The following is a 14,671-nucleotide window of genomic DNA, read 5'->3' as shown; positions in this document are numbered from 1 at the left end:
AGAGAAACGGTTAGTTGGCTCCAACCTGTGTTGCTCCGTCGCTTAAAACAGCAACAAAATAGTAATTTAGGTTTGCAAAAAGCTGAAGGGATAGGAATTCCTCTGCGAGGTGCTGCATAAATACAGAAGCGCTTCATTTATTGTGAATTCTGAAGGGTGCGTTTAATCAAAGATGTAATGAAATATTTACTGTATATGCATCGGCACACCTGGAATTAAATGAAGTGCTCATCAGAACTATTTTTCAGTTGTCACTGATGTGTTCAATTTCACAATATCGCCCTAACGTGCTTATTTTTTTTTTATACCAGCCTTCAAATGGCTGAGCACTGAGGTGGAATATTATGGAAATGCCTAATAACAAGTGTACATGATTAAATTTGCTCCGTCAACAGCCAGAATCCTGCCCATGTGCGACTATTGCCACGCTGCCACGGCTCTCCTCAGCTGTCATAGGCATGAGTCTGTGAGTTTTAGAGTAGGGAACGGCTTCATTTCGTTAAAGTCTGAAACCTCGGGGTCTCCTTCAACAATGAAATTGTTTTTCCGGGTGCAGGACAAATAAATCCTCGGCATTAGCAGGCGGAGGGGAAATAGCACTTGCATGTGAAGCCAGGGGCTGTTTTGTTTCTTTGGCTTCTTGTTGGGATGGAGTACCCATTAATTGAACAATCACTTCTCTGGTAAGCTTGCAGAAGCAGAATCTAATTAGGGCTTATTTTGGAACATCCTCGCTTTGGTTGCAAAAAAAAAAAAAAATAAAAACTGGAAGCGCAAATTGCTCTGCAGGTTTTACATTATTTAAACTCACCTCTGGGAGAATGCAGAAACAATCTAAGAGTTTTGTGGGCAATTAGTCTTTACTTTAATCTTCAGAACTAAATGATATTCTGAATTCCAGTTTGATGGACCCGTGAAGATTTATTGGTCCTCAAAGTGCAGAAACGTTCTGACTGTTAAGAACGTGGGACACTTTCTGAATTAGCTGTAATTGGCGTCGCAGACGAATAGGCTTCTGGCTGCTATATTGTTAATGAAGTCAATTAGGCAGCTCGGAGAGAACGCAGTCATTTAGTTTATCAAACAGTCTTTGGATATTTTTGGTATTTTTATTGTACTTTGCTTGCAGATTCCATCACCTGCAGATCTTCTCACATGGTTTCCGTTTTGGAGAAACCTACACCAATTAGTGAAACGTGGCACAGGCTCCGTGCTCTGGAAACCCTGCCTCTTTACATAACTCACCGCGCTGCCTATTTTTAACGCTGTGGATGCAGCTATAGAGGGCTCTGGAAAGTTTTCCTTTTTTTTTTTTTTTTTTTTCTGTGATAGCGTATCAGTTCCTGCAGAGCACCAGGGTTCAACCCCCAGCTGAGTGACTGTCTGTCATTCACCTCATCAAGTCTGCCTGCTTCTCCCGCTGCCTCAGCCCTTAACCTCTCCTGCTTTTAAATTTGCTCCTTGCCCTCTTTTGTTCTCTGTTCTTCAGGTTGTCATCCTAACTCTTTGTCATTAGCTTTGCTTTCTCTTCTCTTCTATTTTTTTTTTTTTTTTTTTGGGTAGGTTTCTTCGAGTCTGCTCACATTAGTTCCTTTCTTCCACCAAGGTTGAATTTTATCCCTTCATCTCTTCCTTCTGGCTGTTTTTCTCATACCTTCCCTACTTTGCTTCAACTCACGCAGCCCATCTGTCTTTTTTTCTTTTTTTTTAACCTTTTGGCAGACTTGGATGTTGCTATTTTGAAACTTCACTGAGCCAAGACCATGTTGAGTTGGCACTAAACTATCAGGTCGTAATGATGAGCGTGGAGTACGGACTCACAAGCTGTGTAAACACTGATTGAAGGTTGCAGAATTAGTGTAAGAAATGGCATTGAATATCTAGAGGAAGTGATCATTTAAACCAGATTCAGAAAATGACGTGCAGTGCCAGCGGCTTTAGTTGCACGAATATTTAATTTGAGTACATGTATTCAGTGGGGAAGAATGCTAACATAGGATGTATTCCTTTTTAATAAAATGACTTGCACAATTGATAGAGACCTCAGGGTGAAGTCTGGTTTACAGCAGTGATTAAACTGAGACTAAGCTTGAGCTTTTCAGCAGTAATGCAGAGGGGTTGGGTATGAAAAAGGAGGAGTCTGTTCAAAAGCAACTCATACCCACTGTTAAGTTTAAGGAAGGATCTGTCATGTGGGCCGGCTTCTCTTTCATTGGCTTTGGAAACTTTGTTAGAGTGCATGCCGTCAAGAGGTCTTTAAAGGAGCAATAAGCAAAATGTAAATATTTTACATAGAACTAAAAACTAATCACGTGAAGAACTAAAGGTAATATTTTAGATGACGTCACACCGCAGCTCTCTGTATTGTTCTCTAGTCTCTAGTTACATGCGGTTGTGGGTCCGGTTACCGAGGCCGGTCAAACTTTCTTCAGCCAGAAGGAAGTTTGACCGGCCGCCGCAGCGGTCCCCAGATGAAGCACCTGAATTTCACGGTCCAAACAGGAAACGTCGGGCACTAGACAGGATAGACTTCCAGTGAATTTCAGAATAAAATCACTGCACCAACTTAACTAGCTTGACTAGTGTAAACAAAACATCAACACAGGAACACCAGGAACCTGAGGGGCTTTTGGAGGATGAAATGCGGTATTTAAGCGCACAGATAATGAGCTTTTTGCCCTACAATAATGAAAACCATGGCTGTTTTTTAATCATTCATGAGGGACAGCAACATAAAGGACCAGACGGACTCACTAGTGCCGTTTCTGAAGCCGGAGCCACAGCTGGACGTTGTCTCCCTAGGAGCAGTGTGAGTTGGGGTTTGCAGCAAACCAGAACTGGATCAGGACCGTAACCCACACCGTAGTCAGTGTGAGCCCAGGTTAAACATTATTGTGTTTTAAGACTTAATTTATTATGGAAGCCTTCACCATGGTGCCGATAATATGACCGGAGCTGTATGTGTACCGGCGTGAAAACATTGGCGGTGGTGCAAAGAACGCAATGTTGGTGGGTAAAGCCGGCTAGCTGGGTGCCTGACTCTCAGGGTATCACATTTCACTGTGGCTGGTGGCACCTTATGTCCCACACCACCAGCGATTGAGTCATCCAGCCTGCTCACGAAATATGTTGTGACAGGCTGTTCGTAAGCTTGGGTTTTCTTTACCTCCGCTGCGTGTCTCACCCCCTGTTGTGCCACTTGAGTCATACCCTTTAACCAGGGGAAACACCTCAACGGGCCTGCAGGTGCGGCGTACGGAGGTGGCGCTGAGGTCCAGACGGAGCAGGTGACTCAGAGAGATGTCGGGGCGACTAAAGCCGGGCCGCACGCCGAGACGAGAGCAGACGTTCACCACCCGCTGCCGCCGGCACCGATCAGTTTAGATTAAAGCTTAGAAGCTCAGAGATGCTTTAGAAGTGATTGGCAGCTATTTGTAATGAGGCAAAAGATTCATGCAAGATTAAAAGCAGACGTATTATCAGGCTCATTATCAGCATCACTCTCGATGGCCGTTCCCTCCTTTGTGTGCAGTTATGATTTATGACTTCTTTAAGCGTTAATGAGTTCAGGCAGTCATGACGGATACAACACACAAAACTATCAACTTAAAATTACCATGTCTGTTTAAATATGTTTAGTGCATGGCAGCATCTTGGTTGGACAGATGGTAGAAGAGCACCTGAAGATTACGTTTCCATAATAACTTTACACCGTATCATCGGCTAAATTAAAGCTCTCCTGTCTCTCCGTATTGATTGTAACCATGGTGTCAGACGCTGTTTAAGGCTCCGAAAAATTAGATTAGATTTGATCCATTTGCACTTTTCTCTTTAGGGTTGAGAGGGGAGATGAAAGCAAAATGTTTTGGGTACCGTCAGATTAAATTTCACCGTGTGAGTTGTTAGATGTGCAAAACATTAAATTATATTCAGAGGGCCTTATAAGATTTGGGTTTTTACAAGTTTGTGCGCTTGTGAGCGATGTCTTTAAAATACCATTTAATTTTTTTTTCTCGTTTCATACTCGACATTTTTCGACGTGGAATCTGACGCAGAGAGTTATGTTTGATGTTTCAAACTTTTAAAGTCATTTTCTACATTGTGTTTATAACTACCTTCTGAAATGATGGAATCTGACTTTAATGAATAAGCAGGAAGTTACAATAGCTTTGTTTTGATCGGGGGTTGCAAGCAGTCATATTTCACAAGAGTCATCCGGCCCACACAGGCATCAAAAAGAATGCAGTGAAAGTCAAAGTTACATTTAAAAATAGTTAAGATTTCAGCATTTTGATCAAAATACTTAGCATTCAAAAAAACAACTATGCAAAGCTTTGAGTACGTGGGTTTAAAAATTGTATGCAAGTTGTCATCGTACGTCTAACTAAATTAAGACCGAATCGCAATGCTTGAATATAAAATAAAAAAGAATGTGAGTTTTTATTTCTTTTTTTGCTATTGGATAATGATCCCAAGTTCTCTAATAGTCCATGGTTTATTAGTGCAGAGGTAGTTTTTATGTTTTTTTAACGTTCCACGGCATATGCAAACCTTACCAATATTTAAAAAAAAATAAAAAATAGTAATTATGAAAAAGAGACCAACAACTCCTTAAAAGATTGGTTGAAAATTCAACAGAGTTAGAATTCTCCACTGGCTGCAGGAAGGTGATCAGATGCTCTGATCCATGCCTAAGGTGCTATCTGTGATGATGAAAAAAAAATCCAAATTTTTGGGTTCTGACCTTTTTGCTTTGAGGATGTAAAAGGTATAAAGTGAAAGCATACAGGTATTGTTTAAAACTCCTGATGGAAATATAATTAATATCATGCATGCAGGAGCTCAGTTTTTACGTGTCAGGTAATCATTGAGGATAGTTTGTGAGTCTGGTTATATAATCACACTACAGAGTAAAATTACATGAATGTCTGATGTTTTGTGTGTTTTAAAGGAGATAACCCAATAAGTATAATCTTAAATAAAACATTTACATTATTGATTTTAACAAAAAGATTTAAGTCAAATGCAGACCAAATTACTGAACTAGCCATCCTTCATTACCCACCTCATCATCATTTTAAGCATCATTCTTGTAAATGAGAATGTATCTCTAAATGAGACTACCTGTATTAATAAAGGCTTGATCATAATAATAATAATAAGGAATCATTAGACTTAATTGTTTTCTGTTTTCTTCAGCGAGGCTTACATTAACTGTTGAATTTTCCTGTTTGCAACACCTGCATCACCCCCCCCCCCTTCACCTCAGTGCAGCTCCTCCCGCCTCCTGCTGCAGACTAATCAGTTTCACAGAAACTGTCATTAAGGGTGGAAAGGAGGGTCTGACACCACAGATGGCAGCAGCCTTTTGCAAATGAGCTCTGATTATGAGAGGTGGCAGGTTTCACTCTTCTCAATCATTTCTGCCTTTCACGCCATTAGGCAAACACAGCGCCAGGGTCACAACAGCCCAACACATTTACATGCTAGATTTACTGCATCTCAGCAGCCTTGAGTTTTTGGTGCACTGCTGCACAAATGCCCCCATGACTTAATTTTTTTATATATATCTTTTTTTAAAAAGTATGACAACCTCATTTGAGTCCATGCTGGCTAAAGTCTGCGCGCTCTGTGAACTATTGGACAAACCTGTTATTTTTGGCCCGTTCATCATAACCAGGTGCCGTCAGTCCTCATCCTCGCATTGGAAATCAGTCCGTGAAAATGACATCAGGTCGCTGCTGCTGAGCCTCCATCAATATTTAAAGCTCCAACTCGTCTCGGCGCTGATTTCTCACTGACTGAGGAGCTCTTGGCCTCTGCCAGTCTGAAGGGAAGCGCTGATCCTAGAAAGGCAGGCAGTATTGATCGGTTAACAGTTGAAGGAGAAGAGACCAGGAGCCTTGTTGAAACACCTGCCCCATGCTGTTTCTTACATACAGAAGCCTCTGTTAACACAACCTGTCTGTCAAAGCTGATGCCTGATTTATACTAGCTTCTAAAGACAATGTTTTCTTAATTATTGTTATTATACCTTAATGAGAAGAACTCTAACCAAGGTATCTTTTTCTGGATTTTTTTTCTCATTTTAAAGGTGTGCGACGACCCCCAGAGCTGGAAAGAACCAATCACAGCGTCCATTACACCCTTCTGATTGCATGTGTTTTGGTGGCCTTCGTCCTTGGAGCCTTTGTCTCCGGGTTCCTTGTCTCGTGCTACTGTAACCACACCGGTCACAAGACCAAAAAGTTATCAAAAGATCCAGAAGCCCCGATCCCACATGCTCTGTCTCTCCGGAGTCTGGCGAAGCTCAACGGTCTCCTGGATAGCCAGAGTAAAGAAGACAAGATGGAGGTGTCATCTCCAAAGATCTACAACTCGTTATTTACCAACGGTAAGGAGCATCATCCAGCAAGGAGATTTGGCCATCATGGAATGACAATGGGAGACCTGGTCCATCCCCACCATCCTCACCTTCACCCCTCCTCAGAGCTGTCTGGTTTACCTACACCAGACTCAACCCCAGAACTGCCCATTAAGAGCATGAAAGCCTTTAAGAACCAGTGGGAAAAGAACCAGAACTGCAACAACGCTAAGGAACCAAAGTCTCATAACATCAGCTCAAGACCCAGTTCGGCCCTGCTACCCCAACAGGTCTTCCCTTACTCACACGGCCTGTCCAACGGACATCCGGCACTCGGTCACCTACATCTCGAGGAACGCAAAATCCACAATGTTGAGCGCGTTCTAGCTCAGCCTTACCCCAGCTACCCTCAGAAGGTGATGGAGGTTACGTCACTGGATGAGCTCCTGAAGCACATTCATGATCCGAATGGCAGCAAGACCTCCCAGTTAATGAGCCCATCGGGCCTGATGGCCAGCGGAGGGCAGCTCGTCTTTGCCAACCGAATTCAACCTCAGATTCCCGAGACAGAATCGGCCCCCTACTACAGCTCGTCCACTCTACCTCGGGACAGTCTCACCCGTCGCATGGATGTACCTCCCGACATCCCCTCGCACCATCAGTCCACCTTGGAGAGGAGGCACTCCTCCCAGCGGCACTCGCTGATTTCTGCGGCTACGAAAATGCCCGGTGCAGGCGCAGTAGGCGGCGGGGGAGGAATGATTCCCCGTCAGCACAGCTTCAGCCAACGAAGCGTCGGACCTCAACAGCCGCCGCCGCTTTTGGCCCGCATGAACTCCACAGGCAGCGCCTGCGAGGTTCACTATCCTCTCATCCCAAATGGGTACCTTGCCCGTCAGCATAGCTATACTGGTGACCAGCACGATGTCCAGCACCGAGGAGCAATCATCCGCCGGTCAACCTCTCTCAAACCAGACGTCCCTCCGAAGCCCTTGTTCATACCTGCCACATCCCCAGTTAACGAACAGGGCAAGTACAACTACTGAGAAGGGAACCTCCGGGACTAAAGGACGTTGCCCTCAGTGTGTCATCTGTGAGGAACTTCCCTTCGTGGAAATGCTCTGGGCTTGAGGTTGCAGACCTTGACCAAACAATACAACAAATTGCGTGGTAGCAAGTCTCACTGTGGACAAAAGCCTCAACCAAACTTATTTCTGCTTTTTTTTTTTTTTTTGGTTTTGTTTTGTCCAACAAATATCTTTGTACCATATTGGTATTGTTCAGCTTCTTGCTTATTATAGAACTGCCGACCTAGGTGACATGATGCCACCTCGTTATATTAGGCTGCCAATGTCCTCAATGTGGATGTACAATGCAATTCAGCTTTTGGACAAGTTGATGTTGGACAAACCTTGACACATCACTCATCCTGAAGACTCAAAAGCCAGAGGCTCCTGCAACTCTTCAGTTCATGCTTTTGCTTAACCTTTTTTGATGTAGTGTTTGTATCCACTCCCCGTCCCCTCACCCTTGAATGTGTTTATATTATGCATGTGTGTGTATATACAGTATATGTGTGTTTATATCCACACTGTATATGTATACATATACATATGCAGTATTTGTAACCCGTGGTGAAAAATTCAGCAAATTCCCCTGAAAGTATGTCTGTCTTTGCCTTACTCGTACGCTCTCATATTTGGGCATACCAAACCGTTTTGCCTAGAAATAAATGAGAGACAACAAACCATACAGAAACCAGATTTGACCGTTGGCTAAACATACTTTGTTCGTGTTGATTCAAAGAAAATTCCTCCACAAAGCAGCTTCACTTGACTTCTTTGCCCTAATTTTCGTTTCTCAGCTGATGTCATGTCAAAAGTGACAAACTTGGGGCCATTGACATTCCTAAGAATGTTTCTTTAAGATCGGTGCTTCAACAACAAAAAAAAAGAGAATAAAAATCTAAACTCCTCTAAAATGAATATAAACATGACTATATACCTTTGAACCTAGAGGACGTGAAAAAACTTGACACACAGCGTTACGAGAATGAACAGCAACACAGAATGGACTCCAGTTACTCTAGGTATTAACTTTGTGGCTACTGGTTGTAAATAAAGAAATAATTACTAGCCAAATTTTAACTGTATGTGTAAATGTGTGCCTTATTTAATAATGGTGTGTTAACAGGGGTTGGTGGAGGGTTAACGCAAGGGGCTCAAATGGCTACTATGCTACAGTATATTGTAGGTGTTTGATTTTCTACAGCTCTCGCTATTGTTTATCTGAAGAGTTTCATTCCAGAATGAAAGATCCAGAATATGTTCTCGTCACCTAATAGGATAAACTTTAAAAGCACCATTTCAGTTTAGGTTCAAGAAATTGTCTCATGTTCTGTGTATCTGGATTGATATTTTTCTTTACCAAGACATATTTTGAAAATTTACCATTTTTAATTTTAAGATGTATAGAGAAAAGACAATATTTTTGCAGACTGATTCAGCGTTTTGGAATGAAACGGCTTCATTTATTTTCCTGATTTGCCTCCCAAAAATTGTTATAGCCTGGAGGTTTGTTTTGGAGGATTGTTAGGCGAAGATAACGCACAGCCTGAGACTGAAGACATTCATTATTGACTGTCTGTGTGTTGGGTCATCTTCCCTGTAAGTGCCATTGCTTTGAGTGTTTTTTTTTGTAAAGACTTATCTTCTTGAGTTAAAAAGGTGAAGCTCACAGATCCTTGTACAGTTGAGCCCAAAATGTTGATATCTGTGGCAGATTAAAAGTAGTCCTTTAATTTCCCCAGACATGTTTCTCTTGATTGAAGGTAACGATGATGTTTAGGAGTCCTGACTTGACTGACAGAAGACTTTGAATTCATTGCTAAACATAATTTTTAAAAGTATGCTACTTCATGCACAGAGCTGGTCATCCATTAATGAAAAGTTTGACGGCTGTAATATCAATAAGGATGTCTCTATTGATCATTAAAAATTAAATCCATAAATTTTGACATGCTATTTGTTTATTAAAATCTAATAATAGCAGCATGTTTCAACTGTTATTCAGCTTTTACATTTTCTCATTTCCTTCAAGAAACAAACTTCCTGATTGAATGAAAATAATTCTGAATCTAAATCTACCAGAGGCATGAATCATTTTGGGCTTAACTAAGGCAACAATAGCAGAAGTCGCATCTTATGCGGTTAAACATGAAGTTGAGGTTTTCCTCATATCCTGTTAAACACCTGTGTTGCAATTTCCTGTTTTTTTTTTTTTGTTTTTTTGATCCAAATAAGAAAAGCAAGGATGTAGGCGGGCTTTTACAGTAGATTTTGGTTTCTGTGTCACCAACTATCATCTTTAGCAATACAGAGAAGAATCATGCAGAAGTGCAACGCACCGTGGTCCAACTGGTTGAGATTGTTTCTTGGAAGGACTCCTAGAAAATCTTTGGGATCCATGCTGCCAAAAGTCTCTCTTGTTTTGAGGATTTACATCAGAAATGGGGATGCCATCTCGGCCTTGGACACATCACTCCGTCAAATCCCACCATCGGTAGACTTTTCAAAACGTCCCTACACTCGAGGTTGACTGGAACCATGATTAGTTCTGTAAAAATAATATCAGTGTGCCATTTACCGCTTCAAAGATAAATGTTCGACAAAGTGAAATTTCCTAGAGGACATCAATCCTGAGAGGCAGAGTTTACCATTTGTACCAATTATTCAGTAAGATTAATTAAAATTAATTTGGATATCAGTGCATTAGGCATCCTTTCAGACAACATATGATAGGAAAATAACAGGAATTGAGGCAGCTACACTGTTGAAGTGGAACTGTTTTTTTTTTTTTTAAACCTACTGGTCATAGGTTGTATGAAAAAGGGGATGTCACCTCTAAAAGCTCTGTCAGTATTTGATTTTGTGTAAATACAATATCTCTGGGCGGGATCTCATTTCAGTATTATGTTTTTTCTCTGTTTGATTTCCAGGCTATGCCTCTTGACTTATTATAAATTTGGTCTCACAGAATACCATTATATGTCTCTTATAATAGGAATAAATAAAATGCAAAATATGATTAATCTCTGCAGTGTCAATGTGTCAGAATAATGCTTGGAAGTTCTCTCTGGGTGATCTTTGAGTAAGATTGGACAGTTTATGCCAATCCATGAAAATTTAAGGTTTTTGTCACGCTGACAATTTACATATTCATTCAGTGAAGTCAGAGTATAATGTCATTGGTGCACTAAAAGGATTCTCCTTTAGGACAATGCTTATGGGCAGTAATAGGTTGGTTACAACAGTCTGAATCGAGATCTGCCATGAAAAGGTAAGTTTTGTCCTTTTTACATTTATATCATTCATAAACCTTTTGGTAAATTTGGCCTAAACTACAGATGAAGGCAGAGAGGACACTGTCTTAGTATCAAAGATGGATCCGGACCGGATCCGGACCGGAAAATGCACCGGATCATCCGGTGCATTTTCCCCCTCGTTCCAAATTGCTTTATGCTATATAAGTGTAAGAGAAGCTTTTGTACCGGTGTTTCTTATCTTGCCAGTCTTGTTTCCCTTTCTAAGAAGGCATTTTACCAAGGTCTAAAGCATGGATCTAGAACTGCAGTCTTCGATGGCTGGTTTCCTGCAACTTTTACATGTTAAACCAGAATCAGAAGGCTGCATTAGCCCTGCATTACATCAGCATGGAGGCAGGTTCTACAGAGTCCTGCTAATGTTTAATTCATTTGTGTTCAAGCAGAGACTCGTCTAAAAGATTCAGATCACCAGTCCTCAAGGACCAGAGTTTGAAATTCAGGAAATTCAGCACCTTTTGTGAAACATCAAGTCCTATCATGTCTGTGTCACTACCTATACGCCCCTGTATTATGGAGAGACGGTGTAAATTTTTTTTATACATTTTTTACAGACATTGCAAGGTATTTTGACATCTATTATTTTCCATGTTTAGTTTTTTAACCGTCTTGTTAGCCACATATTAAGCATGTAGAGACTTCTGTGCATCGACCTCTACACACAGTCTGAGTAAGTAGTCAAATAATTCACTGAAGTTGTCAGAAAACAAAACTCTGTCACTAGAAGAATTTCAAAAGCTAATTTAAGTTAATCTTCATCCATGCAGACAGAGAGTCTGCATAGCGTTCATCATTCAACAATACAGAGGTGGAAAAATCCACAAATACCTGCTCCAGTGTTTCAGGGGTCAAGCACAGAAAGCCAGCAGGTTGCTAAAATATGTTTAAAATAAAGATCCCATTCCATCATAGTGCAGGCCAGAAACCATGCATTCTATAAAATACTGGAATGTTAAAACGGACCCAATTATAGCATTAAAGCACCGAACATGAAGCATTTTACAATCTACTTGATTTTGAGTGTAGTAATTTTCCCATTTCAGAGTGCATATATTGCTTTTGATAAAGATACTACTGCAATCTTCATTGTGACCATTTTATCTGAAAGTCAATACTTCAAATGGATCGCAGTCAGAGAATTGCAGGAATGTTTCAGGGACAGACGGGAGCAGCTTCGATGGCGATGCAGTGAGAGTCTGTACAGGTGTCTCTGGCTTTGCACACCTTCTGTGTAACTACAGCTTCCAGCTATTTGCAGAAATAGACACATTATACAGTACGTAATTAGCTGGCACGTCGTCTGCGCAGCATAGCGCCGTACAGGGAATAATTATGCCTGGTGGATGTCCCAGCAGCAACATTAGGCTCTGTAAACAGCTGATATTAAGGAACAAATCAGTCAGTGTTCAATTTAAAGTCAATACTTTACCATCAAATTGATGCCTTTTAAAAGGTTTACATCAGGTATGCCCAAAGTGCGGCCCGGGGGCCATTTGTGGCCCCTATACTGATTTTGGGTGGCCCCAACTGCATTTCAAGAAAGATTTGGTCCACAGGTGGCTGATGCAGATGGAAGTTTTTAATTATTTAATTATTACAAAAAAGTTAAAATCCTACAATTGAAAATGTTAGGTACAATGCAAAGTATTCATCTTTAATAAACACATTTTTGACATTCTCTTTAATTTCATAGTAACATCTATCCAATGACATTTAATTACTAAAATGCAGACTTTGATGCATTAAAATCTGCTTTGAATCCAGTTATTAAAATTGGCTGATTACAGCAAGTGTTGTCAGAGAACAACTGACCCAAATAATGTTATATTGCTAGACCAAAAAGAGTTCATGTTATTATTAATCAAGTGTCAAATGAAATTATTGAAAATAATTTGCAAACTGGATGACCATCTTTTAATGCAACAAATGAAAAAAAAAAAAACTTAATTTTGGATCTACAACAATTTACACATTCATCTACTAAAAAAAAATCTGTCTAATGTAGTTATTTAAAATGAGCATATTTTGTAGAGGTTTAAAAAAAGATTTTGGTTTAAAAACAAAATTGACTTGACATTTTTGGCCCATGTACCAAAATGTTTTGACACCCCTGGTTTATATGGTTCCCTCCCATCTCTTCATTTGGAAGAACCAGAAAAACCCTCCTATTACCATCAGCTTTATCAGGATCTTTTGGGTAATTTATTTAGATAATTGAGGATTTAATGAGACAGAAAAAAATACCTAAATAAATTAGGCCAAGGCAATACCCAGAATAAGTTTTAGTTTAATCCAGTGGTCTGCAGCCTTTACAATCAATAACCATTTTTGCCTTCAGTCTAGCTAAATGAAAGTTGCTTAGAGCCAGAAATGTTACATGACCTTTCGAATAAAAATGACTCATAATTGTTACAATTATCTACTCTGATTATTAGTTAGATTATTAATTTTAAATCATTTTGACAGAACCAAAATTGTTTTCTATTTTTAGGTTTTAAAATAAAAAAAAACATTAAAGTTTTGAAAAAAGAGGATTTTTTTTTTTTAAAGATGTTTATACTGAGATGTGAGAAATGTAAAATAAGCACAAAGTTTCAAACTTAATGAGAAGGAAAAATAGATCTTAAAACATTTCTGGTCATTCTGTTGTGGAAATGTAATGCAATTATTCCATGAAAAACCTGGAAAACTATTGAAACCTTTAACCAGCTTTCAGTTTTAGTCCATGAGGCAGACACCCTTTCTGCTGTTAAGAGCCACTTTAAACTTTCCTTTTTTCATGAAGAGTGGTTTAGCTTTTGTGAGTTTTCTCTGTAGTTTTGTGCTACTGGCTCTACAGGTGCAGGTTGTAAACCCTTGATTTAATGTTTTCCAATCAAGAGATTGTAGAAATGTGAACCTTAAAACAGATAAGCTTAACTAATTGTGTAAATGCTAAAGTGCTTTTAGAGTTCATAAAAAGTCAACCCACAGGTTTGACCTCTCAATTTTAAACAAATGTCCAAATCTGAATTAATTTGACCAACTTAAAATTAACTCAGCTGTTTGCAAATTGCATGTTAGTTGTCTGTTTTACAGGAAAATGATGCTCTGAACCTTTTTACAGTGAAACTCCTTTTCAGATGCTTACTCATACGAAGATTGTCCCTGCAGGCGATAAGTCATGCTGTGATGGCGCCGCGGCAGGAAGTAAACAACTGAGCGGTTCAGGGTCACTTTAAAAGGTTTTATTTTTGCATTTCTTATTTTGCCATGTTTGCAAATATTTAGAAAAATATTATACAAAGGTTCACTTAAATAGCTCCTTAATTTTTTTTACATGACCACAGTAGTTATTTTTGCTTTATTTAGGAACTAAAAGGATATTTATTTAGATAAAAATGTTTTTGGTGTAATGATTCACAACGTGGGAGCCAGTATTCAGCCAGACAAGCAGAGGTTCTGAAAAAGGCTTTTTATTAAACAGAATGTAAAAACAGGCTGAAAACCAAAAATGACCGTCGAGCCAAAAACAGACGGCAGCAAACAAACAGACCGGAGCCGATGAACGGCAAGCTAAAAACAAGAACGGGATCAGGCAAACTCTAAATCACAGGACAGATAAGGTCAGGCAACAGGCAGGTAGTCCGAAACAGGCAGGAACAGAAACAGGTGCTTAACAGGTCCGGCTGACTCAGATCCTCGGGGACAAACGGGGTCAAAATCAACAGACAAAAACAGGAACAGGATTTTGCTGGACAGAGACTCGCCCGAATTCGAGGAAAGATGATCTGGCACTGATGACTGGTCTGAACACAGTTTATATGGAGGTGGAAACAGGTGAAACCGGTGAGAGATGATTGCAGGCGGGGTGGAGCTCAGCAGGTGTGCAGAGTCAGTAATCAGACCAGGCATCAGTGGTCAGATCCGAGCAGAACTCAAAAACA

General features: G+C 40.2%; 1 protein-coding gene across 5 annotated transcripts in view; it reads left to right on the top strand.

The window, feature by feature from the left end:
- sema6e (sema domain, transmembrane domain (TM), and cytoplasmic domain, (semaphorin) 6E) overlaps nt 1-10,454 on the top strand; it is a 222,010-nt gene extending 211,556 nt beyond the window's left edge. For all 5 annotated transcript variants that reach the window (XM_012879132.3, XM_021324749.2, XM_021324734.2 and 2 more), the window contains one exon: nt 6,095-10,454. In XM_012879132.3, coding sequence (XP_012734586.2) covers nt 6,095-7,410 — 1,316 coding nt within the window. In that variant the 3' untranslated portion in view covers nt 7,411-10,454. The remainder of the gene's footprint in view (nt 1-6,094) is intronic.
- Nucleotides 10,455-14,671: the final 4,217 nt, after the last annotated feature.

The sequence above is a fragment of the Fundulus heteroclitus genome, chromosome 3, assembly GCF_011125445.2.
Source record: "Fundulus heteroclitus isolate FHET01 chromosome 3, MU-UCD_Fhet_4.1, whole genome shotgun sequence".
NCBI lineage: Eukaryota > Metazoa > Chordata > Actinopteri > Cyprinodontiformes > Fundulidae > Fundulus > Fundulus heteroclitus.
This window is presented reverse-complemented; position numbering and strand designations above follow the sequence as displayed.